The following is a 23,938-nucleotide window of genomic DNA, read 5'->3' as shown; positions in this document are numbered from 1 at the left end:
TGGTGGTAACTTTATTACATTCATCTCCTGCTCCCTCTGCATCTGCCTGGTGACTCCCTGACTCTGCTCTTCTTCATCCCATCATTCTCAGTTTGGCTTTCCCCCTTAACTGTATCCTGTTCACCTACTGGCCAGCCAGCTTGTTTATTATTATTATTATTATTATTATTATTATTATTATTATTATTATTTACCTTAGGGTAAGACTATACAATCTCAAGGATCATTTTTGTGGATATGAACTTCTTTCCAAAGGGTAAGCACCAACATCTTTTAGAGCAGAGACCAAACCACTCAAGCATCGTGTCTCTGAGAGTGACTACTTTTTTTTTTGAATTTTTTTATTTGAATGAGAAACAAGATTGTTTTACATGTCAATTTTACTCCCCTCTCCCTCCCCTCCTCCCCTGCCCCCCCCAGCTTGTTTATTAAACCAATCACAGTGACATATATTCACATAGTGTAAAGGAATATTCTACAGCAGACTGGTCTCTCCTGGCACAGTTTAGAACAAAGAATCCAGTGTTTCGTGGAAACATGAGTGCTAACTTGAGTTTGTTGTGAGAGATCTGCATGAAATATCTTAGACGCAAAGGGAGAAGTCCCTGAATTCAACAAGGATAGCTAAGGGGGGAAGAATTAGTTTTTAAAAGCAGTGTAAGAATGACAGTGGTAGATGCTGTCACTGAGAGGATGCCCTGAACTTGATACGAAGGCCAGTGTCAATGTTTAGCTTCCAAAGACAGAATGAACAAAGTCAACCCATTAGGTTGCAGGAAACACAACTTGAGCCTAGTTCTTTTCTCTCAGCACCAAGCATTTGTCATTTGTCCATGTTGCTACTGCATGTTCACTCATTTTGATTGTTGTGTAAATTTCTGTTGTATGAATAGAGCACAGTTTGTTTAGTAATTCTGTCATGGAGAGACCCTTGTGCAGTGTGTAGAGCACAGGGCATGTAACATGTTTGAGGGTGATCAGTCACTGCTAGGTGCTGGGGTCTTATGGCAGGCCCCCAAAGTGGGTGAGATATCTTAGAAAATTATTACTATTTCCTTTGGTGGGTGTGTAGTCAGGATCTGTGCACACTAGGCCAGTGCTCTCTCTACACTTTCAACATACTCTGAAGGCTGTGTGCAGTTTGGCCACACTTCCAATAGGTGGCAGCAACATCCCACAGGGGCCTAACCCTGCAAGTTTCTGTGTAGATAGCTTGTTGATAAAATTATCTTAGATTTAATCATGCTAATTGGGTTGTCAGGCAGGTTCACTTTAGCTGTTTAGTTTCATCACAAAAATCTGAAACCACGAATGGTCAATAGAGTCCAATATTGTCCATAGTAAAATAGGAAATCGAATTCAGGTCCTGAGATTTTTAACCATGCTACCATATATATATTTGCTAAACTTTTAAAATGAACCTTTATCTTAGATTTGTTAGAGAGGCCTGATGCAAGACTTTGGACCTATGTTGAGTTGAAGTTTTTGCTGGTTTCTATGGAAGAAATACAAGCTGACACAATGTTTTCAGTTCATTATGAGAATCAGGATGTTTTACTTCTAAGTACCTCTGTATTTCTCTCTGGGCTTTGTTGCAAATATACTCATTAAAACACCAATGCTAATGTGCTATAAAACATAAAGTCAAATAAAATTTTAGGAGAATATACCAGAGAATTCGATCTAATGTGTACAGTATGCTAGTGAGATAAATTTAAGTTCAATTTTATATTATTGTCTTCTACTTTGATTTCTAATTCTATGTGGCATTTTCTACATTATTTGTTATATATGTATATTGTTATATATATGTATACATATAATATATTTTTTGTTTCTTGGTTTTTAAGACAAGATTTCTCTGCCAAGCTTTGTAGACTAGGTTGGCCTCGAACTCACTGAGATCTGCCTGCCTCTGCCTCCCAAGTGCTGGGATTAAAGGCTTGTGCTGCCACCACCTGGCACTAATCAGATCTTTATTCAATATCAACATCGCTACCTATTGAGTTGTCTTCACTCTCTACTTCACAATCTCTTGCATGAGGCTGGTTTACTTCCAATTCTAATATAAATGTTTCTTGTGACCAAGAGCTTCTTTGCCTTTCATGCTCACATTTTGATCACAGTGATTTTAGCTGCTCAGTTTTCTTACCCAATTAAGCCTATTAACCTTGTGGAACAGGAATCTCAGTAATTATATTCCTGCACATAGAAGGTACATTTTCATACATATGTTTATTCATCTAGCTTTTGTATAGTTTAGTTGTCTTTTTTCCCCAGTTTTTTATACTTTGAAAATCTTATACATGTCTGCAATATACCTTCATCATATATTCCTTTTAGTCCCTCCAGGACTCCCAGCCACATCCCCTTCCCAACTTCATGTTGTCCTTTTAAATTTATTTATTTATTTGTCTAAACTCAGGGAGTCCAACCATATGCACATGGATGGGAGGTCATCTTCTCATTTTTTGCTTTGCTTTTCAGGCTGAGGCTGCTAACTCGATTTCCATTAAGACAGAGTTAACACTTTTCTTCTGTAAGTTTTACTCCAAAAGAAAACGTTTCGAAAGAAAGAATGAGCAAAAAAAGAAAAGCTGTATTTCAAAATAGGAGGCTTTTGGAGACCCAGGGATCTTGGATGGGGGTTCTCTTTGCTGAGCCCCAGAGGAGTTGGTTGGCACCCACAGAGAACCATGCAGGCAGGGACAATACTGGGAGTAGCACCCAGAAATTAAGAGAAAATGAATTGTTTTCATCACAGTGAAAATGATTCACAATAAAAAGTGAGGTAGGAATCTGCTTGATGTCTTTGCACGTCAGAAGTCCACAGAGAATGGGAAAGGGACCTGGTTGACGGAGGTGATTTTATACAGGGATGCTTCCTTGTGCCAACCCCTCAGATACCTGGATAGCCCCACTTACTTTTTCTTTTTTTATATAGTTGTTTTTCCCGAGACAGGGTCTCACCATGTAGCTCTGGCTGGCCTGGAATTAGCTGAGTAAACAGGTTGGCTTGAAAAAGAGATCCGCCTGCCTCTGTCTCCCGAGTTCTGGGATTAAAGGTCTGAGTCACCACACCAGGGTCCCATCTCCATTTTCTTCGAGCTACCCTTCCCCCCCATATTGGTTTACTTTTGCTCTAGTTTGCCGAGCTCCTATCCTTTGATTTGCCAATTTTTAAGATGGAAATTAACCTGAAATTCTTGTAATGTCAGACACCACTGAAATAACACAGCCACAAATTGATTATTATATCAGTTTAAACAACAACAACAACAACAACAACAACAACAACAACAACAAAAACCCTCATGGTTTGGGGTTGCAGGGAGCAGCTCCTGCTGCTACATCAATCATCAGTAGCTCTTTTTCTGGAGAACAAAGATTTTAAATTTAAAATCTTTACCAAAAATCTCTGTTGTTTGGTTCAGTGTATATTTATCAGCAGTGAAATCTTTATGCATTGAGAATAGAGAAAGTACTTTTGTGCTTGGTTATCAAGGAGGCTTATTAATAAATATTCATGTAAAACTGGAGAGAAGCAAAAGGAGCAAAGCATATGTTAGGTCCCACTTTCCAGACTAGTGTGCTTATTAGTGGGCGAATAAACAGATTCATAGTAGAATGTTTTGGATGCCAAAAAGCAGCATTTGAGAACTGTTTGAAACAGGACAAGTCACAGCTCTCTTCTCTAAAGAGGGCCTGTAAGTGGAATATAGAATTCATTTCAGAAAAGCCACTGCAATTCAGGGTGTGTCTCTCAGTTTTTCAACCTCTCCAAATCTTTCCCAGATGGGCTGGCGCTAATCAAGTTCAGAATAGATGTTTGTCTGAGCCTCCATGCCTATTTTAGCTTCCAGCAAAGAACAAAACTGCAGAACTTTGTACTTGGACCAGGGCTACAACTCTCCATCTGTTGAGGGATACATGCAGGCAGACAAATTATAGATGAGGCTATTTGGAGAGAAAGGAATCAAAGCTAAGTAGACAATTCCCATCAGACCCTCGTGGGTCCAGATAGAGGGCTAAGGAAGTTGAGGTCCTAGGACATGACACTTGCCTGTTTCTCTCTACAAGTAATTCTTTTTGTCTGTCCCCAAATACCCATCCTTCTTGTTACCAACGTATTGTTTATAGATTGGTGAATGGGCAGTTCCCCCTATGTTTGGTCAAAGAAACTTCTTTCTACAGTGTCTCTGATATGCATTTTATATATCTATTTTAAGCCAATTTCATGGTTTGATATGTAAAGTTTGGTAGACACCTGGTTGCTGGTCTTATGATTTACCAATTACCCCCAATTCTTTGTAGCAATATATGATTATATTATGCAAACTGATCGAGTGTAGTCGATCCATGCTTTATGGGACACAAGAGGCTAAGAACAGTTATGGACGTGGTCCAACACAAAATCATATACTTACTCAAAATACTATGAGATCTCTTTGCTACCAGCTTTTGTAACTTAAGTGCTTTGTTCTCCAGTGTGATGTAGATGACCATGTCAAGCTGCCATGCGAAAAGGCTGGACACACCTGCAAGGGCATGTTGCACAACACGGGTTTTTATGAGATGTTTAATCCCCACTCCAAGATAAATCATTTTCTATTTTTAGTCTTAAAACTGAACAAATGGGCCAATGACATAGCTCAGCCCCCAAAGGGACTTACTGCAAAATCTGATTACTTGAGTCCTATGTAGTGGAGTAGAGAATTGACTACTCAACATTGTCTTCTGCCCTTCACATGCACCCTTTCCCTCAACACACACACACACACACACACACACACACACACACACACACACACACACAATTTTTAATTATTGAAAATTGGACAAGTGCACTGCTCACCTCTTATGTAATCACCCACACATTTGTACTTTACTAACCTGTGTTCATATAGCTGATTGGATCCCCTGATGTAAAACTGAGCAGGGGGAGCCATCCTGCTTGCACAACTAATGTTCTCTACACCCTTGTGCATGATCTATGCACAACCTTCCTGAGCTCCCGGTGTCTCACCTTTGCAGACATAAATCGACTGTTTATACCAGAGCTTCACCTCTTCCATTCCCCTCCCAACGCTGGCAAGGCTCCTGTGTAGTATGGCTGGCTCGATGGCCCCTCTTCCCACAAGCACAGGAATAGCCACAGCAGTCACTCACAATCATGGCTTGGAGCCTTTGCAAGCTGGGTGTGGAAGCATCTCTCTTCAGAGCTGCCAGGCCAGATGGTTGGCTGGCATTGTCTAGCTGGAAGACAGGCAGACCACAGACTTTTATGGGCCACATTCTAGAAGCAAAACAGCAGCCAAGTTCTGAAATAAAACTATGATGTTAGACTTTGCTTCAGGGCCTGCACACATAGGAAAGTCAACACGCATAAAGACTGGTTTGGTGGTATATGGCAGGGTAGTGTTTGTTCTACTAAAACTTCTGTCTTACAAATCAGCAATCTGGATGCTTTTTATCTTATGCAATCTTGAAGAAGAAAGCTTGATCCACATGATGCAGAAAAAGGAAAGCCATACACTGACTCTCAATTCATTTCTGATAGCTGTGAGCTGAGGAAGGGGCTTGCAGGGCCCATCTGACCCCTGACCTTGACCCTCAGCCTGCAATGCAAGCATCAGTGAGACTCCATCTGGGCCGGGCTGCTACTGCTGGGATGTATGTTGTGAGCCTAACCAAGAAGACTCAGCTTCTGAGAAGCCTTGCACCACTGGCCTGCTCTCCTGTCACCTCATGTATCCTGTGACAGATGCCACTGACCACTGGGCATGTTCTTTGTGTACCTGCCACCTATTTCCCTTCTAGTTCCTGCTTTTGTTACAAGACAAAGTCGGTGTTCTTTCTGCATTTAACCTTTTTGGTGTTGGTGGATTTACATCTTGGGAGGCTCTAGAATTGTTTTGTATCACAGATGTCGTCTTTGGTGGTTTTCCAACAGAAGGACATGCATGAGATTTCTACTTCAGCCAGCTAACCTTTGTCCTCATTTTAAAAGCATGCTCTGACTTGACCCACATGCTAGGCATGAGCTCTTCCTCTGAGTCACTCTGCAGGATGGCCTTAACGCATCTGTTTTACTTCGACTAACTTTGATTCAATTCATTTGTTTTCATTAATATCACTTCAAACTTATGGATCATGATTGCATTTTTATTGTATTCAATGTAGTGTTCATTCAATGTGGAATGATGGTGCTGAGTCATTCCAGATGTGCTGTCTTGGAGGCTTCTTCCGAAGCACATGTCTTTCTAAAAATATATATATCAGTATCTGTCTATATGTGTGTGTAGTGTATGAGTGTGTAATTGAAGATAGATTCTTCTCTCATACAATATATCCTGACCATAGTTTCTACTCCTTCCAGATACCTATCACCCCACCTTCCCCCAGAACAACTCCCTTCTGTTTTCTCTTCAGAAAAGAGCTGGCCTCCAAGAGATGACAGTCAAACAGAACAAAACAAGATTCAATAAGACAAGGCAGAACCCCTCATATTGAGGCCGGACAACGGAACCCAATAGGAAGAAAAGAGTCCCAGTAACAGGCAAAAAAGTCAGAGATATATCCACTCACACTGTCAGGAGTTCCACAGAAACACGAAGCTAACATATACACAGATGACCTGGTGCAGACCTATGCAGGCCCTGTGCTTGCTGCTTCAGTCTCTGTGAGTGCATATGATTCCTGTCAAAGCACCTGTATTAACAACTGGATTCATGCTGAGCGTTGTTGGTGTCACATGCTTTTACTCCCAGCATTCCGGAGGCAGAGGCAGGTGGATCTCTGTGAGTTCAAGACCAGCCTGGTCTATAAGAGCTAGTTCCAGGACAGCCTCCAAAGCCACAGAGAAACCCTGTCTCAAAAAACCAAAGCCAACCAACCAACCAACCAACCAAACAAACAAACAAACCAACCAACCAACCAACCAACCACTGGATTTCTAGAATGAGACAATTGGGAGGTGGTGGAATCTTTGACAGGTTGGAGCCTATTCAATGGTCACAGGTCCTATATCGTGTAAGTGCGTTGGACCCAGTCTCTCTGTCTCTCTCCCTCCTGGTGTTATGGGGCATCCACCAGAAAAGACTGCTCAGTCATGGATTCAAGCCAATAGAAAGTCCACTAACCTGCTGGTGACTACACTGGTGTTTGGGATCCCAGTGTGGCATTTCTCAGGGTGAGCTTTAAGCATAAAACCCATATTCTGGGCTGATACACTTCAGTTAACAAGAATAGTAAGCCAGAAGAGGAACTACAGAAGCCCCCAAAGCAAGATTAGCACACTTAGAGACCTTCCCAGAACTACGGGCTTTGATGGAGTAGGTCTTTGTTTCAACATTTTGCCAGACAGTGCTGCCTGCGTGCTAAGTTTGAGAGCCTGAATGGCACTTCCATCATAGGGTCAGGTGTGCTAAGGTCTGAGGCCCTGTTATGCTGGCTCAGGATGTGGGAAATTTACTCCAGTGTGCTCCCCACCACTGGCACCAGTGCTCTCATCACAGCCATAAAGCAACTGGACTATCCCGTCTTAGACTACACCATCCAGAACTGTGGCTAAAATAATTTATGTCTTTTAAGTTAATTGCCTCAGGCATCTCATTGTAGCAATGGATAGCTGACTACTATGGCCTGTTTAGTTGACTGTACTCTCTTTTCCAAAGGTGATTTTCCTCGGAGTTCCTGGTGATGTGCACAGCAGGATGGGGTGCAGCCTCTCTTTAGTAAGCATTTCTATGCTGTTATCAGGCTGTCTGTTTGGAGGGAGATGACTTCACAGTGCTCTCTTGGCTACCTTTCTCCAGTCACTGATAACTGATCCTCAGCATTCTGACATTGGACTAGTGTTTGGCTCATCAAATGCATTTGATCTATATTTGTTGAATGAGTGAATTAATATTAGCATTTTAATATATCTTACTGATTTGTCTCAGAATGTTTAAATTGTCCTGTTATTTATGCTTAGAAAATGTCTAGGCCTACTTAAACAAACAAAAACAAACAAACAAAAAAACCCAAACCCCTAAAAACCAACAATGAAAAAACTAAAATGAATGAAACATATAGAAACAAGTTTTTTTGGTAGAGATCTCAGGCAAATATGATTTTTATGACTATTTAATAATTAACATACTCTATTGCAACAACACATAAATCCATTTTTTAAAAAGGGTCAATTTATAAAAGTGCCATAATGAAACCCATTATTATATATGCTAATTTTATTATTTTTTCTATTTTCATTTAAATTAGAAACAAACTTGTTTTATATGTAAATCCCAGTTCTCTCTCCTTTCCTTCCTCCCCTGCCTCCCACTAACCCCCTTTCCCATGCCCCTTCTACTCCCCAGGGAGGGTGAGGCCTTCCATGGGGATTTTCAAATCTGTCACATCATTTGGAACAGGGCCTAGGCCCTCCCTGTGTATTTAGGCTGAGAGAGTATCCCTCTATGTGGAATGGGCTCCCAAAGTCCATTTGTATGCTAGGGATAAATACTGATCTACTACTAGAGGCCCCATAGATTGCCAAGGCCTCCTCACTGACACCCATGTTCAGGGGGTCTGGATCAGTCCTATGCTGGTTTCCCAGCTATCAGTATGGGGTCCATGAGCTCCCCCTTGTTCAGGTCAGCTGTTTCTGTGAGTTTCACCAGCCCAATTTTGACCCCTTTGCTCATCACTCCTCCCTCTCTGCAACTGGATTCCAGAAATTCAGTTCAGTGTTTAGCTGTGGGTGTCTGCTTCTGCTTGTATCAGCTAATGGATGAAGACTCTAGAATGGCATATAAGGTCTCAGTCTCATTATAGGGGAAGGGCATTTAAGGTAGCCTCTCCACTATTGCTTAGATTGTTAGTTGGTGTCATCCTCTGGACATTCTACTAGTGACAGATTTCTCTTTAAAACTATAATGGCTCACTCTCTTATGATATCTCTTATCTTGCTCTCCTCCATTCTTCCCCGGACTTAACCTTCCTGCTCCCTCATGTCCTCTTCTCCCCTCCTCTTCTCCCTTTGTCATTCTCCTAGCTCCCTCTCTCCTACCCCATGCTCCCAATTTGTATGCTAATTTTAGAGAGTTAATGAAAGAATTGTTTTTAAAATTGTTTTTAAAAGTGAAATTCATAAAAATTGTGCATTGGTAGACCTTGTTTTTTCAGGTCAATTAAAGTGTGTAAGAACAGGTATTTAGGTTTTTTGTTCTTCTGTATTTGATACTGAAAGTTCCCCCGAAGAGGGGAGACCCTCACTCGAGTCTCGGGATGATGCGACCCCCCCCCAAGAACTCATGAGAGACCATCCTTGCTGCAATCACACAAGATTTATTGACAGGAACCAGCACGCTGGGGCCGAGACTCTTATCCCATGCAGGGGTAGAGGAGTTTCGACCCCAAATGGCTGGGAATAGGGGTTTTTAAAGGAAGAATCCACAACCCAAAATACCAAGAATACCAGTGGAAGGTCCCGAGGGAAGAAACTACAACCCAAAATACCAAGAATACCAGTGAGGGAAGAAACCCCAACTCAAAATACCAAGAATGCCAGTGAAAGGTCCCGAGGGAAATCACAAGGGGAAACTCCCTGCTCCTTAAGATCGTTTGTAAGATTCTAATCTAACTTTTTATGGTTAGCCTTTTCCTGGAACAGAGTTGCTGAACCAGCTAGCCACCCTATATTCTAGGTCTTATTTTATCTGCTGAGGAGGGGTCTTCTTTATCCTGGCCTTTCAATACAGAATTCCTCAGGTTTTTGGTCTCCTCCCACAGATTGCAATTTAAATTTTTAAAATTTTAATTATAATTTTGGAGTGAGAAAAAATGTGATTCTTTTACAATTTAAATGTTCATGCATTTATGTATATTTGCCACCCGAGAATAACACTTCACTGTGGAAATGCTAAGATAACAATGTATGCTAGTTAGTTTTGTGAGAGAAGTATTAAATGGAAAATTAGGGTGAAATAAATGTGATTAGACATGTGTAAACAAACAATTTCTATTTCGAGAGAAAAAGGAAAATTAAAACAAATTTTCTACTTAAGGATTAGCAATTGAATGTGTTAAATGATTTAAAAGTTACATTATCTTAAGTTTTTGAAAACACAACATGAGTAATAGTATGTTAATCATTTATTTATGCCAGAAATATGAAATGGCTATAAAAATTGGTAAATACTTTTAATTTTGTGTTAAACATTTGGGTTAAATCCACATAGGTTTCTTACTCTTTCCTAAAGTTCACCTACAAATGATACTAAATTAAAAAAAAATATTAAGTAGAATCACTGAAATGTGGGCCAGGGAGATGGTTTAGCAGTTAAAGCTTCAGCCAAGTCAGATGACTTTAGTTCAAAACTCCAGGATCCACATGGTGGAAGAGAGAATAAATCCTTGCAAACAATTCTGTGATATTCACATGGAAGCTGTGGTGTATGTATCCTCGCCCCACAACTAAATAAATAAATGTTTAAAATGTGATTTGAATATGGAATGTCCCTAAAGGTTCATGTGTTTAAACTCTTTTCCCAGCAGATGGCGCTGTCTTAAGAGGGTTTGCAGGCTTCAGAAGGTGGAGCTCCCTGAGGGGAGTGAATCATTGTAGCCAGCCTGTTTCTCCTCTTCTCTCAGGCAATCTCCCACCGCCCCGTATTAGAGCCATCTGCCATCATGCTGTCTTATTCCCTTAAACAAATCCTTCCTTCAGCAAATTATTTCTGTTGGCTGTTCTGTCATAGCTACAAGAATAGTAGTTAACATAAGTGGGTAGGAAAAATTAGAGAGAAGTGAATTGATACTTCTCATGAACAACCCTAGAAAGTAATTTAGTAGGAACCTGCACAGGGTGGGGAGGACTGAAAACTGACCCTTCAGCTGAAAATGTAACGCAAAACAACTAGGTTTCTAGCAGTCCTTCTCCCCATCTTGTGTTCAGACAGCCTTTCCCAGAGCCATCCCATCAAAAGACTGAATTGGACCAGGTTCTGTGGTCCCAGGACTATGAGATATGTCTAAGAGGGAAAGCTAAAACAGAGGGGTAAGATCGTGTCTACACAATGAGGTGCTGGGGCCCCAGTTCGGCATACACATTCTACTCTATCCCATTAGCTCTCAGAACACTGCTTATTAGGTTGGAATCTCCTGGGAGACAGGCTGCTTCTAAGCAGAGCCCAGGCTCCCCAAGACAAAAAATAACTGGTTATGCCTACACAGATCAACTACAAGTCCCTGTAGGAACAGTAGCAGAAGCCCAGCCAACCACAGTCCATGACTATGAATGTCAAGCTTCATGCTTTTGTCTTTAAAAGGTAGAGTTTAGTTTTTTTTTTTTTTTAAAGATTTATAGCCTTTATTCAAATACTCTCAAGACACTATTTCAAGGAAATTACAAACTGTGTATTCATTGATAAAATCCATTTATTTCATTTTTTTTGTTTGTTTATTTAACAGCTGGGATTCAAAGTGTTAGAGATCTGCCTGACCCCAGTGGAAAAATACTAACAGAAATAATTGTTAGATGCCATTTCAGAAGCATATACATATGTTTCAGAGTTACTATGACTGTTACCTTACCTTACAGTACTTCCTTTCCTGACTTTTCAAAAATTATAAAACTAACTTTGTGACTTTATATTATAAACTTACTCTATATGTAAAACACAGGTATGTCTAACAACCAAAAACATTTAACTTAGGTACTAACCAGTAACTGCTGGTGGCCTGGCATCAGGCAAGAGGGTGAACTGTGACAAAAGCATATATACTCTTACCAGCTTGTTACCATCAAGAGGACAAAAAGAAGCTGTTGCTGGGGTTGGTTCCCCAATGGAAAAAAGTGAAAAACGACTTTAAAATATCCTGAAATAGAGAAGTCAAGCCGAGGCAAACATCCCCACTAAGGAATGTGTGCGTTGGGCAAAACAGGTCAATGTGGTTTTAGGGGAGAAACATCTTAAAGGAAAGAAGCAACTGACCAAGAAGGGTTAAGGTTCATTTCACAACTTTTCTTTTTTTTTTTTTCTAGAAAGGCAAAGAAGAATGAAAATAAATTATTACATTTAGCATTAAACATCTTCCCTGGGCATTGCTAAATATGAAACCACACATGGCAATAAAAAACATCATATTCTGGTCACCATATGGAAATGCTGACAAAAGCCCATACTAGTTCCTATTCCGCTTGTTTCTTGGTTCAATCTCAGCACTTTCGGTGGCTCTAGTGCGGTGATTCTGTTGTGGGTTTATTTCTCTGTTCTGATAGTTTCTGTGAGATGCTTCCCAGGCTTCCTCTTCTTCCAGAAGGTCTCTTATGATGTCCGAACTGGAACTATTGCATGAATCTGATTCTGAGGAGAGAAGAATATCAGTACAATTAGAAGAATCATCCGGTCTCTCAGGCTCCGACTGTCCTGGGGAGTCCAGTTTGGACCGAGGAAAGTGGTTTGTTACTGAGACTGTTTCCGACAAGTTCACATTATATTCTTGTCCTGTGATTGCAGACGACAGCTTCTCCACAGGTCCATCTTTTCCTATTACTATAGCTTTAGACATTATGCCAGTTTTCTTGTATCTTTTTTTGGCCTGATCCACCAGAAGCTGGAATTCATTTTGATGCTTTTTACGATATTTACTGTGAATTCCATCTATTTCCTTCTCTGTTTGGTCTTTTGTAAAAATCATGACGTTTTCATTGAGTTTACTCGCTTCAAGGCGCATCCTGGTCTTCTCCATGTTTTCAATTTCTTGGACGATTTCAGCAGCTGATTCAGGATGCAAAGCATCACACTGGGCATTGTACATGTGTACAAATTCTTGGTGCCGTTTGATAAGCTGCTGTTTGTTTCCGTGAGTAGATAAGCCATGCTGTTTCATCTTTTTCTTTAAATCACGATCAGAGAGCAAGTTATATACAGTTTTGGGCAGCGGCTTCCTTTTGTGAGCAGAACTTCTAAGGCACTCCTTCTTCTCTTCACGTGACAAGCAACCATCTAAATGCTTGTTGATGTGATTTTCTGGAATGTTGACCCCACAAACAGGACAAGACACTTTAGAGTCCAGTTTCACGGTGGATGTAGAGGGTGTCACAGGACCATTAGCATCTGAAAGACCAAGTACAGTCTTTCCTATGAGACTTGTCTCTTTAATCTCAGCAGAGGTATTTATCTCCTTTTGAGGGCTGAATTTCCTGTCATTTTCTTTTCCCAACAACTCTGATACACAACCACCAGTTTCTCTAACCAGGAACTTGTCCATTAACCTGTTCCCCTGATTAACAGGATGTTTAATGGCTTCAGCATTATGTACTTTAACAGCAACGTTCTTTGAGGCCGAAGACACAGGAGATATGGGTGGTGACTCTAAGGCAAACTGCAACAGGCGAGTCTGTGCAAAATTCATGCTTCTTACCAGTTCATCTAAAAGACGGTTATTTCTCAGGTCTGGTTCTGTTACTGCCACACAACAAGTTGGGCACTGAGTTTTATAGGACAAAAATTTTCTTATACAGAGAGAACAATAGTTGTGAGAGCACTGGGGGATTATCACTGCAATGTTGAAATACTCAAAGCAAATCCCACAGCGAAGCAAATCATCTATTGTCTTCATCATCTTCATCATCGCCAGCCCCGGAGGCCACCGCGGTTCAGCCAGGGCCTCCATGGTCGCACCTGACAAGCCTGCCAGCTACCGGCCTGCCGCGAAGCTCCTTTACTCGAAATTCCCCAGACTTTAGTTTTTTTAAAGTAAGTCTAGTTGCATATCAGAGTTGAGCAGGAAGTAAACAGAGTCCTCATCCTCTCTCCTACCCATACACATGTGAGTGAAGCCTTCCTCATTTACTGACACTGCATTACAGTGGTGTTTTTGTTGCAATCGATAAATCCTCACAGGAACATTATCATCCAACACATAACTAGTTTTCATTTATGCTCCGCTTGTGATGCTGATCATTGTGAGCTTTGACAAGCATATGATAACAGGCAGTCAACATTACAGTATCTTATAGTCCTAAGTGTTTCTCTGTGCTCTGTCCATTTCTCCCTAGTGAATGAATGGCCACTGGAAAGCACTGATATTTTAAATGTCTCCATAATTTTGTCTTTTCTGGAGTATCATACAGTCAGTAGTATGTTGTCTGTTCATCTGTTTATTTTTTTGACATGAGGTTTCACTACATGGCTCAGGCTGACTTAGAACTCATTATGTGGAACAGGATATCCTTGAATTTATGTCCTCCTGCCTTAGCCTCCTGAATATTATATTACAGATTTGAGATACCAAGACTAGCTTATTTTCATTTTCTAACTGAGAATTTCTAATGAATATTCAGTGTAGGTAACAATAGGTCTACAGTGTGGACCTCCTTTACTAAGGATTATTAAGCTTTCATATTTACAAGTTTGTGTAAGTTTTTTTTTAGCAATATAATGTGTAATTCTCAGGTCTTCTGGTGTAGTAGGGATGCCCGAAGAGTTATTAATATAATATAATATAATATAATTTACATCTGTTTATTGGTGTGTGCATGTGGAGGCCAGAGGCTTGAACTCAGGTCAATGGCTTTGTAGGAAAACACCCTTACCTGCTGAGTCCTCTCACTAGCATGAGTAGTAATCTATTTTTATTTTATAGAAATTAAATTAAAGATAACAACAGATGTCTGTGTATATCGTAATGAAACCAGAGATCCTTTCTACAAGCATAGAAACGACTGGATTGTTAGGACTGTATATAATTGATTTTTATTACATTGATAGTTAAATTACAAAAGCATGTAATTGTTGCCTAGCTCTCATAACCATTTTCCGAGGAGAAACAGGTGAATGGAGAGATTTCTTTTCTGTTCTCAATCACCATTGTTTGAATGGGGTTGGTTTTAACTAAAGGTTCAGAGGTAAACCCTAATCATTTTAAGCCAGTCGCTTAATATTTTCCAGTGACCTCTTTTGTTTGAATTTGTGGTGTGTTTGTGTATGTGTATGCATGTGTGTATCTTTATCTACTTATTCATAGAAAAACACCTCTATTGTCTCCACATCTTGGCTCCTTGAATGATGCTGCAGTGAACATGGGGTCAGATATCTTTTGGAGGTGTTGGTTCCACTTCCTCTATACATACACACACAAGGAGGATAGCTGCATCATTTGAAATTTTTTTGCTGTTTTTTGTAGGCGCCTCCATAGTATTACCACAATGGGTCACCAACACTCAGTCCCAATGGCGTAAGGAGATTCGCTTTTCTCCACTTGCTTGCCCACACTTGTGATCTCTTGTTTTGTTTGATCACAGCTATTCAAAACAGACACAAGGACATAACTCGGTCTGTTTTCATTTGCATTTTCATCCAAGCTAAGGATGCTCATGAACTTCTTGTAGGCCTGTTGGTCATTGTAAAATTATCTTTGGATGAATGTTTAGTCTAATCACAACATTTGCTCATTTTTAATTGGACCACATGTTTCTTGCTGTTGAGTTGCATAGGATCTTCATAGGAATTGGCTATTAATCCATTATCAGATATGTGGTTTGCAAATATTTGTTCCTAGCCTCTAGCTAGCCTTTCATTTTTCTGTTTCCTTTTCTATGCAGGTGTTATTCAGGTGATGTGTATTAGTTGCTTTTCTTGTCCCTATGATGAAAAATACCCAACAGAAGTAACATTTTATTTTGAATGAAGGTTTCAAGACATCATGGTGGAGAAGGCATAGTAGCAGGTGAGCAGGTCACAGGTTATAGGGCACAGGTCACAAGTGACTTATCAGCTGGACTGAAACATGAAGGGGCCAGATATAACCTTCAAAGGACTGCCACCTATTGGCCAACACATGCTAGCAAGGGACTCTGTCTCAAAGGTTCCATAACCTTTCAAAACAGTGCCACAAGCTGAAACAGGTATTCAAACACCTGGATGTAGCTGGACATGATGGTGCAGGCCTGTAATACCAGAGAAGGCAGAGGCAGGACTTCTGTGAGTTCCAGACCAGCCTGGTCTACATAATAGGACCCTGTCTCAAATAAAACAAAAAACAAAAAAATGAGGATGCGGCCTTCAGATTCAATGATAACAAGTAATCCTATTCATTGGCTTTTGCTTTTTTGAACATGAACTTAGATGAACTTTCTAAGAAATTATTGTCTAGGAGTTGGGAATGTTCCTATATACTTTCTTCTTGGAGACTTTTGGAGTCATGCCTTATGCTTAAATCTCTTAGACCAAGATTACCTTGAATGGATGTTTGTGTAAGATAAGGGACCACATTTGTTGATTTTGCATGCAGAAACATAGTTTTTCCAGTACCCTGTATTGAAGAGATGATTGTTTGTTATGACTTTCTGAAGCTTTTGCTGCACACCAGATGAGTACATGTGTTAGGCTTTAATTCTGGGCTCTGTATTCTGTCCCACTGGTTTGTCTGCTTTTGTCACCACTGTACCACTTACTATATCTCTGTAATGTAATTTACTGCTTAGTAATTTTTTATTCAAGTTAATTCCCACTAAGGAGCTACTCTGCTAATTAGTTACTGCTCATAGACTCATATTAGATAAGAATACTTAGGCTTCAAGAGATTATCTACCCAAAGTCACATAGCTCTAAGGGCCAGAGCCAGAACTCAACTCAAATTGACTACTATCAGCTCTCATAGTTGAATCACAAGTTGTGGCTCTGTCATGAGTAAGTCCCATTGTGTTCCCTGGTGTCTTGTTTATCACACATACATGGGAAATGATCCTACATCTGCTTTTCAGGGTTGATTGTTTCTTCCCATTAACTGGATGGGGGAATTATGCATCAGAAATGAAACACTTAATGAAATATACTGCTTATAATCATATCTCCACGCTATATACTAGACCTTAGGATTTGTTCAATCCTATTTTCTACTTTGAATTCAACTCTTTAATCTGTATCTCCCATTCTCTCCTCTGCATACCTCACTATTGTTTTATTTTTTTGTGATATATCTGTATTTGTTCTTTTCTTCCTTTATTTTCTCTGCCTACCCTTTAAAGATCTCATGTATAAATATGATCATGATTTATTTATTTATTTATTTATCTATTTATCTATTTATTTATTTAGATGGGGTATCCTATAGGCCAGTCTGACCTAAAAACCACCACATAGCTGAGGGATACCTTGAACGTGACCTTACTGCTTCAAGAAAGCTACTTCAATATGGAGGGAAAGGATTATTTATTTAAGAAGCAACCTAAAAAACATTGTATGTTCCCACTATGTCTCCTCTCCTCATATAATTTTTCCCTTTCTTCTCTTTTCTCCCTTCTTTTCCCCTTCTTTCCATTGCACCCTCCCTTGCCTTCATCTCTTCTCCCTTTCTCTCTTTTTCTTCTTTCTCTTCTTTCCTGATTTCTCTCCTTCACTCCCTTTTTCTTTCTCTCTCCCCTTCCCTTCTTCTATCTTTACCATTTATTTATTCTCATTATGTGTTCCTGTTTGAGCCTAAAATTATAAAAAATATTTCAACTCATTTTTAATTTCCATACATTTATTTCATACATCACATAGCTTTATGCTTACTATAATGGAAAGATTGCTAAATTAAAATCACCACAATCAGTGAAGAAATGAAAAAGCTGTCTTGCCATCTCTCCCTATGTACTAGCTCTTAAAACACACTTTATTATAAAAACCACTGTAATATTAAGGTTTCATCTGCCTGGGATCTAGTTACAAGCATTAGAAGCTTTTTTCTTTTTTGTTAAAAATATTTGTGAATTCCATAAATTCATACAGTACGTTTTGCTCATATCTATATCCCACAACCTTCAAAATCTTCCCATAATAATCATCACATTCCCCTTTCGATTTCATGCTCTCCATTAAAAAATGACCCACTGAGTCCAATTATTGCTACTCATATATGCACGGGTATATGGCCATCCAACTGTGAGAGACCATCCCTTTTAAAAAATAATGCTCTATCCTATAATAGTCATCAACTTTCAAATAGTTCCTTACCTTAAGGCTGAGAGCTTGTGGCCCTTTCCCCAGTCATGCTAACATGTTGATTGTAGGCAACCATAGGTACTAAGCTCGTGAGTGCAAAGGTCTTGTAATAACCAGAAGGCACTGAGAAACAGGATTTTTAAACTGTGTTCAGTTTCAATGACATTGTCTTAGACAGACCACCTGGAAACATCTAACACACACCAGGAATCAGGGAAGCCAGGTTATTATCACATCTATCTTTGCAGCTATTAATATAAAAGGTGTCCTCCACAGTCTTACTTTGGCCTTCCCCTTAGGGATGGTACCTGCCCAGATGCTACCCTTTCTGAGGTAAGTGTGCTGCTTTCTTCATCATTCTCTTGCGGGCCCCCTTGATCTCTGCATTCCTCAGACTGTAGATCAGAGAGTTTAACATGGGGATGAGGATGGCATAGACCACAGACAGCACCTTGTCCTGGTTTGTGGAGTGCTGAGAGCTGTGGTTCATGTACACAGAGAGGACTGTGCCATAGAAGAGAGTCACTGTGACCAGGTGGAAGCCACAGGTCTTGAGGGCCTTGACACAGCCCTTGAATGAGGCTATTTTCATGATAGAAACTGCAATGAAGACAAAGGGTAAGAGGATAACAAGAAAAGAGCCAAACTCAACAAAAACAGCTGCCAGGAAAAGAACCAACTGGCTGACGAAGGGATCAGAGCAAGACAAGGGAATGATCTGAGGCATGTCACAGAAGAAATGGTGAATGACATTTGGCCCACAGTAGTAGAGTGTAAAACAAGCAACTGTTTGAACAAAACTACTAAGGAAACCACTCCCATGGACACAAACAACTATCCTCCAGCAAAGGCTTGGGGCCATGATGGCTGAGTACTGCAGAGGGCTACCAATGGCCACATATCTGTCATAGGCCAGGGCAGCCAGCAAGCAGCACTCAGACATACCCATCCAGGTCAAAACAAAATATTGAGTGGCACAAGCAACAAAGGAGATTGTTTTCTCAGCTTTGAAGAAGTCTGAAAGCGTCCTTGGGCTTATGGAAGAAGACTAGCAGATATCTATGAGTGACAAGAAACTGAGAAAAAAAGTACATGGGGGTTTGCAGGTGAGAGTCCATCCTGATGAGGATTATGAGGCTCAGGTTCCAAATCAGAGTCATGAGGTAGGTTCCTAGGAAGACAGGAAAAAGGATGAGCTGCAGTTCTGCTTGGTCCAAGAGCCCCAGGAGGACAAACATGGCCACAGATGTATGGTTTCCATCTCTCGACATAGATTTGCTTGACATTGACTGCTAAGGAAAGGTGAGGGAAGATTATTTTATTATTCATCTCCCAAAAGCCCACCTCATCCCAGAATGTTGAGCCTCATTGTTTCTCAGTAAAATATATCAATTCCTGCTTTGCTCTTATTTAAGAACCGTAGCATGTAAAACAATGTTCTTGTTGAGCTGGGTAAGTCAAAGCCTCTTATAAAAGCCTATAGCCAGGTAAGATATAAAACATCCCTGTGGAGGCATAATTATAATCTAGAGAGCCTGTTCACGCTTGAAGAAAACATACAGTCTTGTGGGCTATTACGTGCGAGATGCAGGCAGAAAGGTAAAACTTGAAAGACTCTTAGGTGTCTTTGTCAACAGAACTTATTCCAGAAACACTGGTGTGTAAATGAACAGGGAAATGAGAAGGTCATTGAAAGCGCTGCCAGTAACAGGACAACTAGGGCCAAGAAGATGGTTCCATTAGTTCATGCTATTTAAGCATGAGGACCCAAGTCTCGATGCAGGTTCCCAGTGCCCACGTGGAAGCCAGGGGCTGGCAGAGTACATCTGTAACCTCAGTGCTGGGAGGATGGGGGCCAGTTCAGACATGGAGATATTGTAGTTGGTTATCCAGTCTAGCCGTTAATGACAATATTTGGTGAGATACCCTGTGTCAAAAACAAACTGCAAAACAAACCAACAAAAAACCAAAGTGGAGAGCTATTAAGATACCTAACATCTAACTCTGGCCTTTCCACACATGTTCAAACACACATGCACATATCCACATAATGCATATAAAACCCACACATACACACATGGACAGCCATAACATGTTTTTCTTAAATATTCTTTCAGGAAAGGGGCAGGAAAGCAGGTCCTGCTTTCCGTGAAAGGAAGGTAATTTATACTTTTTGAGGACGATGAAACTATAAGGTAGTCCATTACTGTCCAAAATGACTCTAATAACTAATGACCTGGAACACTCAGCTGTCTGTAGTGGCACCTGCTGAGTGTGCAGCCACAGAGCTCTGAGACAGAACATGGCTGCGGCAAAGCACACAGAGACCTGGGTTAAACCTGCCATGATACTGCTAATCCCAGAGGTATCCTTACATTGCCACATTGTTTTCCTCATCCACTAGTGATTGCTGTTTCTACCTAAGCTGGGTTTTCAGTTGCTTCTTATTAATGAAAAGGGCCAATACTTCTTCTTTTGTTTCAGATAAAGCTTATCTTGGCCATTTCTCCCCAGCTTTTTCTCACATTTCTTTTTATGAGAAAGTTTCCTTCCTCACTGGGCTCAACCTATATTTTTGCTTGCTCAGGAAATGAAAAGAGAAGGAAATTGAAAGATGACATCAAAAAGTAGTATATCTAATAACTACGCTTCCTTTAAGACATTTGACTGACACCCTTCATAGTATTTCCTTAGGTGACACTGAAAAACTATGATTAAACTGACCATTGTCAGAAACCAAATAAGAAAGACTTGGTCTATTAGGAGCAATGCAGATAGGACTGATTGTAAAACACCAAGTACTACATTCATCCATCTTTCCATTCCATTTCCCTTCTCTCTACCCTTCTTCTTTTTGCTAATCCTAGCCACGAATTTTAATAGTTTAGAAGTTTCTCATAGCCAGGTCTGGTGTTGCATGCAGGTAGCCACATCACTCGGGAGGATAAGGTAGAGGATTGCTTGAGTTCACAAGTTCAAGACCAACATAACATGTACAACATAGTGAGATCTTGTCTCCAAAATAAATGTCCCTCAATGTTGGTCATGCATCTTGTGTGTGCACATGTACATCTGTATGTATGTGCATGTAGAGAACACAGACCAAAATTGGGTGTCTAGCTCATTTACTCTCTATCTTAATTTTTGAGAGAGGTGTCTTCCTGAACCTGGACTTCTTAAACTTGGCTGGCCTGGCTGGCCTGAGGACTTGAAGGATCCACCTATCTCTACCTCCTCAATACTGGATTACAAATGCATGTCACAACACTTGGCTTTTTATGTGGTGTTGAGGATCAAAATCCAGGGTCTCATGCTTGTAGGACAAGCACTTCACAACTGAGACATCTCTCTAATCTGGCTATGGAATAAAAAAACGTTATTTGCAATAACTAATAACTAATAAAAACTAATGACATGACCATGTAATGTTTCTGTACATGTTTTCATTTTATGATGTTTAAAGCAGCCTAAATAAATTATCTTGTCAAGTATTTATCATTTCTGTATTGTGAAAAACATTAAAATTTCTTTCTTCCAGCCTCTTCAAGTTCTTACTGAATCACTTCTGACTATACCCACCCTACCTTGTGAAAGCAATCTTAAAAAAAAGGAACAAAGCAGGAGATGCTTTCTGACTTCAATTCTAGAATGTTCATCAAACTATATTAGATACGATCGATTAGGGAACAATAGCATTTTTACAAAGTTAACATTTTTTGATGAAAGAAATCAGATAGGTTAAGTATCTCAGCACCAATCCACAGCTCCAAGTCTGTGTTCTCGAGGACCTCAACATCAGCTGAACGAGGAAAGGCTTTTGTAGACCTCCCATCTGGTCCCCAGTCTCCATACGCTATTGTATATTCACGCAGTCTACATATTCAGATCAACCTTCTAGGGATCTGACTGCTGTGTTAAAGCTGCACAAAAGCAACTACAAAGTGAAACCTAGCACTGAAGGATGATTCGACAAAGCCACTTGTAATTCTACAAAATTGTGCCTGGATCTGAGCCCCTCAGCACACCTTGTGGCAGAGTCTAAGGGACTCACCTAAAATTTTGAAGAGATTTCCTTTCTTGTGATCCAACTCCTACTTTGTGGTGCATCCAGGTATTCTGAAGTGACCAATAAATGTTTCCACTTCTAGGTTCTGGGAGCATCTCATTTCCTCACTTCTTTCAGTTGAGCACATTGTTATTGTTAGCAAGGATTGATTCCCTCGGTCTTCTTCAGCAATGGTTCAGTAGAGCAAGAGGGTGATTGTGAATTTTCTCTGTCACATGTAAGAAGAGAACTGAATGCACAACTCACATCAAAGGAAACCAATTAAAGCAGGATAAACCATAAATCACTTGTCTCCTGGGTCACAGAGGAGAGACCAACATTAGGAACTAGTCACCTGCTCAGATTCCACACTCTTGGGAATGCATTCATCTTTTGAGGCCTTCTGAAACTATCAAATCTGCCTTTTTTCTTGAAAGAGACCTGGAGCTCATATAGAGGCCTAACTTTGTTAGATACTTTGCCAGTTTTCCATAGAATCCATCTCTATGCAACTCTGGGTCAGATTGCTCATAATGGATTAGCAAATTCTCTATTTTCTTATCTTACACCAATTTTATTCACTTTTTTCTTTCCAGACAGGGTTTCTTTGCATTGCTTTAGAGGCTGTCCTGGAACTTGCTCTGTGAACCAGGCTGGCCTCAAACTCACAGAGGTCTACCTGACTCTGCCTTTTGAGTGCTGGGATTAAAGGTGTGAGCCACCAACGCCTGGCCTTAACATGTTTTAAAACATTTTTTAAAATTAGAAACAATCTTATTTTACATATCAATCCCAGTACCCTCTTTCTCTCATCCTCCCAATCCCCTCAGTTCCCACTCACCAGGGAGAGTAAGGCCTTCCATGGGGGAATCATCAAAGTCTGTCTAGCCCCCCCCCCATATATTTAGGCTGATAGAGTATCCCTCCATGGGGGCATGGGATCCCAAAGTCCATTTGTGCACTAGGATAAATACTGGTTCCACTGCAAGAGGCCCCATAGACTGCCCAGGCCTCCTAACTGTCACCCAAGCTCAGGGACCCTGGTTCAGTACTATGATGGTTCAGTACTATGCTGGGGTCCATGAGCTTCCACTTGCTTAGGTCAGATATTTCTGTGGGTTTCTCCAGTCTGGTCTTGACCCCTTTGTTCATCACTCCTCCCTCTCTACAACTGAATTCCAGGAGTGCGGCTTAGTGTTTAGTTGTGGATCTCTGCTTCTGCTTCCATCAGCTACTGGATGAAGGCTCTAGGATGGCATTTAAGGTAGTCATCAGTCTCATTACAGGGGAAGTGCATTCAAGGTAGCCCCTCCCCTATTGCTTAGATTCTTAGTTGGGGTCATCCTTGTAGATTTTTGGATATTTCCCTAGTGCCAGATTTCTCTTTAAAGCCTATATTGGCTCCCTGTATTAAGGTATCTCTTTTCTTGTTCACCTCTATTCATCCCCCAACTCAGTCTTCCTGATTCTTCATGTTCTCCTCTCCCCTCCTCTTTCTCCTACCTCCCTCCCCCATCCCTTATGCTCCCAATTTTCTCAGGATTTCTTGTCCATTTCCCCTTCTCCAGAGGACTATGTATGTCTCTCTTAGAGTCCTCCTTGTTTCTTAGCTTCTCTGCAATTGTGGTTTGTAAGCTGGTAATCCTTTGCTTTATGTAAAATATCCATATATGAGCGAGTACATACCATGTTTGTCTTTCTGTGACTGGGTTACCTCACTCAGGGTGGTTTCTTTTAGTTCCATCCTTTGCCTGTGGATTTTAAGATTTCATTGTTTTTTTCCTCTGAGTAGTACTCCATTGTGTAAATGTAACACATTTTCTCTATCCATTCTTCAGTTGAGGGGCACCTAGGTTGCTTTCAGGTTCTGGCTATTACAAATAGTGCTGCTGTGAACATCGTTGAACAGATGTCT

At 40.5% G+C, this 23,938-nt stretch overlaps 2 protein-coding genes across 2 annotated transcripts; both read right to left on the bottom strand.

The window, feature by feature from the left end:
- Positions 1 to 12,014: 12,014 nt before the first annotated feature.
- LOC100759084 (E3 ubiquitin-protein ligase RAD18) lies at positions 12,015 to 13,665 on the bottom strand. The gene has a single exon (XM_027406634.2). The coding sequence runs from the start codon at positions 13,663 to 13,665 to the stop codon at positions 12,172 to 12,174; it is 1,494 nt and encodes a 497-aa protein (XP_027262435.1). The 3' UTR covers positions 12,015 to 12,171.
- Positions 13,666 to 15,204: 1,539 nt separating this feature from the next.
- On the bottom strand, positions 15,205 to 19,264 carry LOC100763434 (olfactory receptor 5A1). Its single transcript, XM_027406834.2, is given in 4 exon segments — positions 15,205 to 15,384; positions 18,261 to 18,305; positions 18,307 to 19,065; positions 19,067 to 19,264. Coding segments are annotated over 4 exon segments (1,182 nt in total).
- Between the last annotated feature and the right edge of the window lie 4,674 nt (positions 19,265 to 23,938).

This window comes from Cricetulus griseus, chromosome 3 (assembly GCF_003668045.3).
Source record: "Cricetulus griseus strain 17A/GY chromosome 3, alternate assembly CriGri-PICRH-1.0, whole genome shotgun sequence".
In the NCBI taxonomy this organism is placed as follows: Eukaryota; Metazoa; Chordata; class Mammalia; order Rodentia; family Cricetidae; genus Cricetulus; species Cricetulus griseus.
This window is presented reverse-complemented; position numbering and strand designations above follow the sequence as displayed.

Coding starts and splice junctions, on each gene's coding strand:
- LOC100759084 (XM_027406634.2), bottom strand. CDS start 13,665: ATGGAGGCCCTGGCTGAACCGCGGTGGCCTCCGGGGCTGGCGATGATG.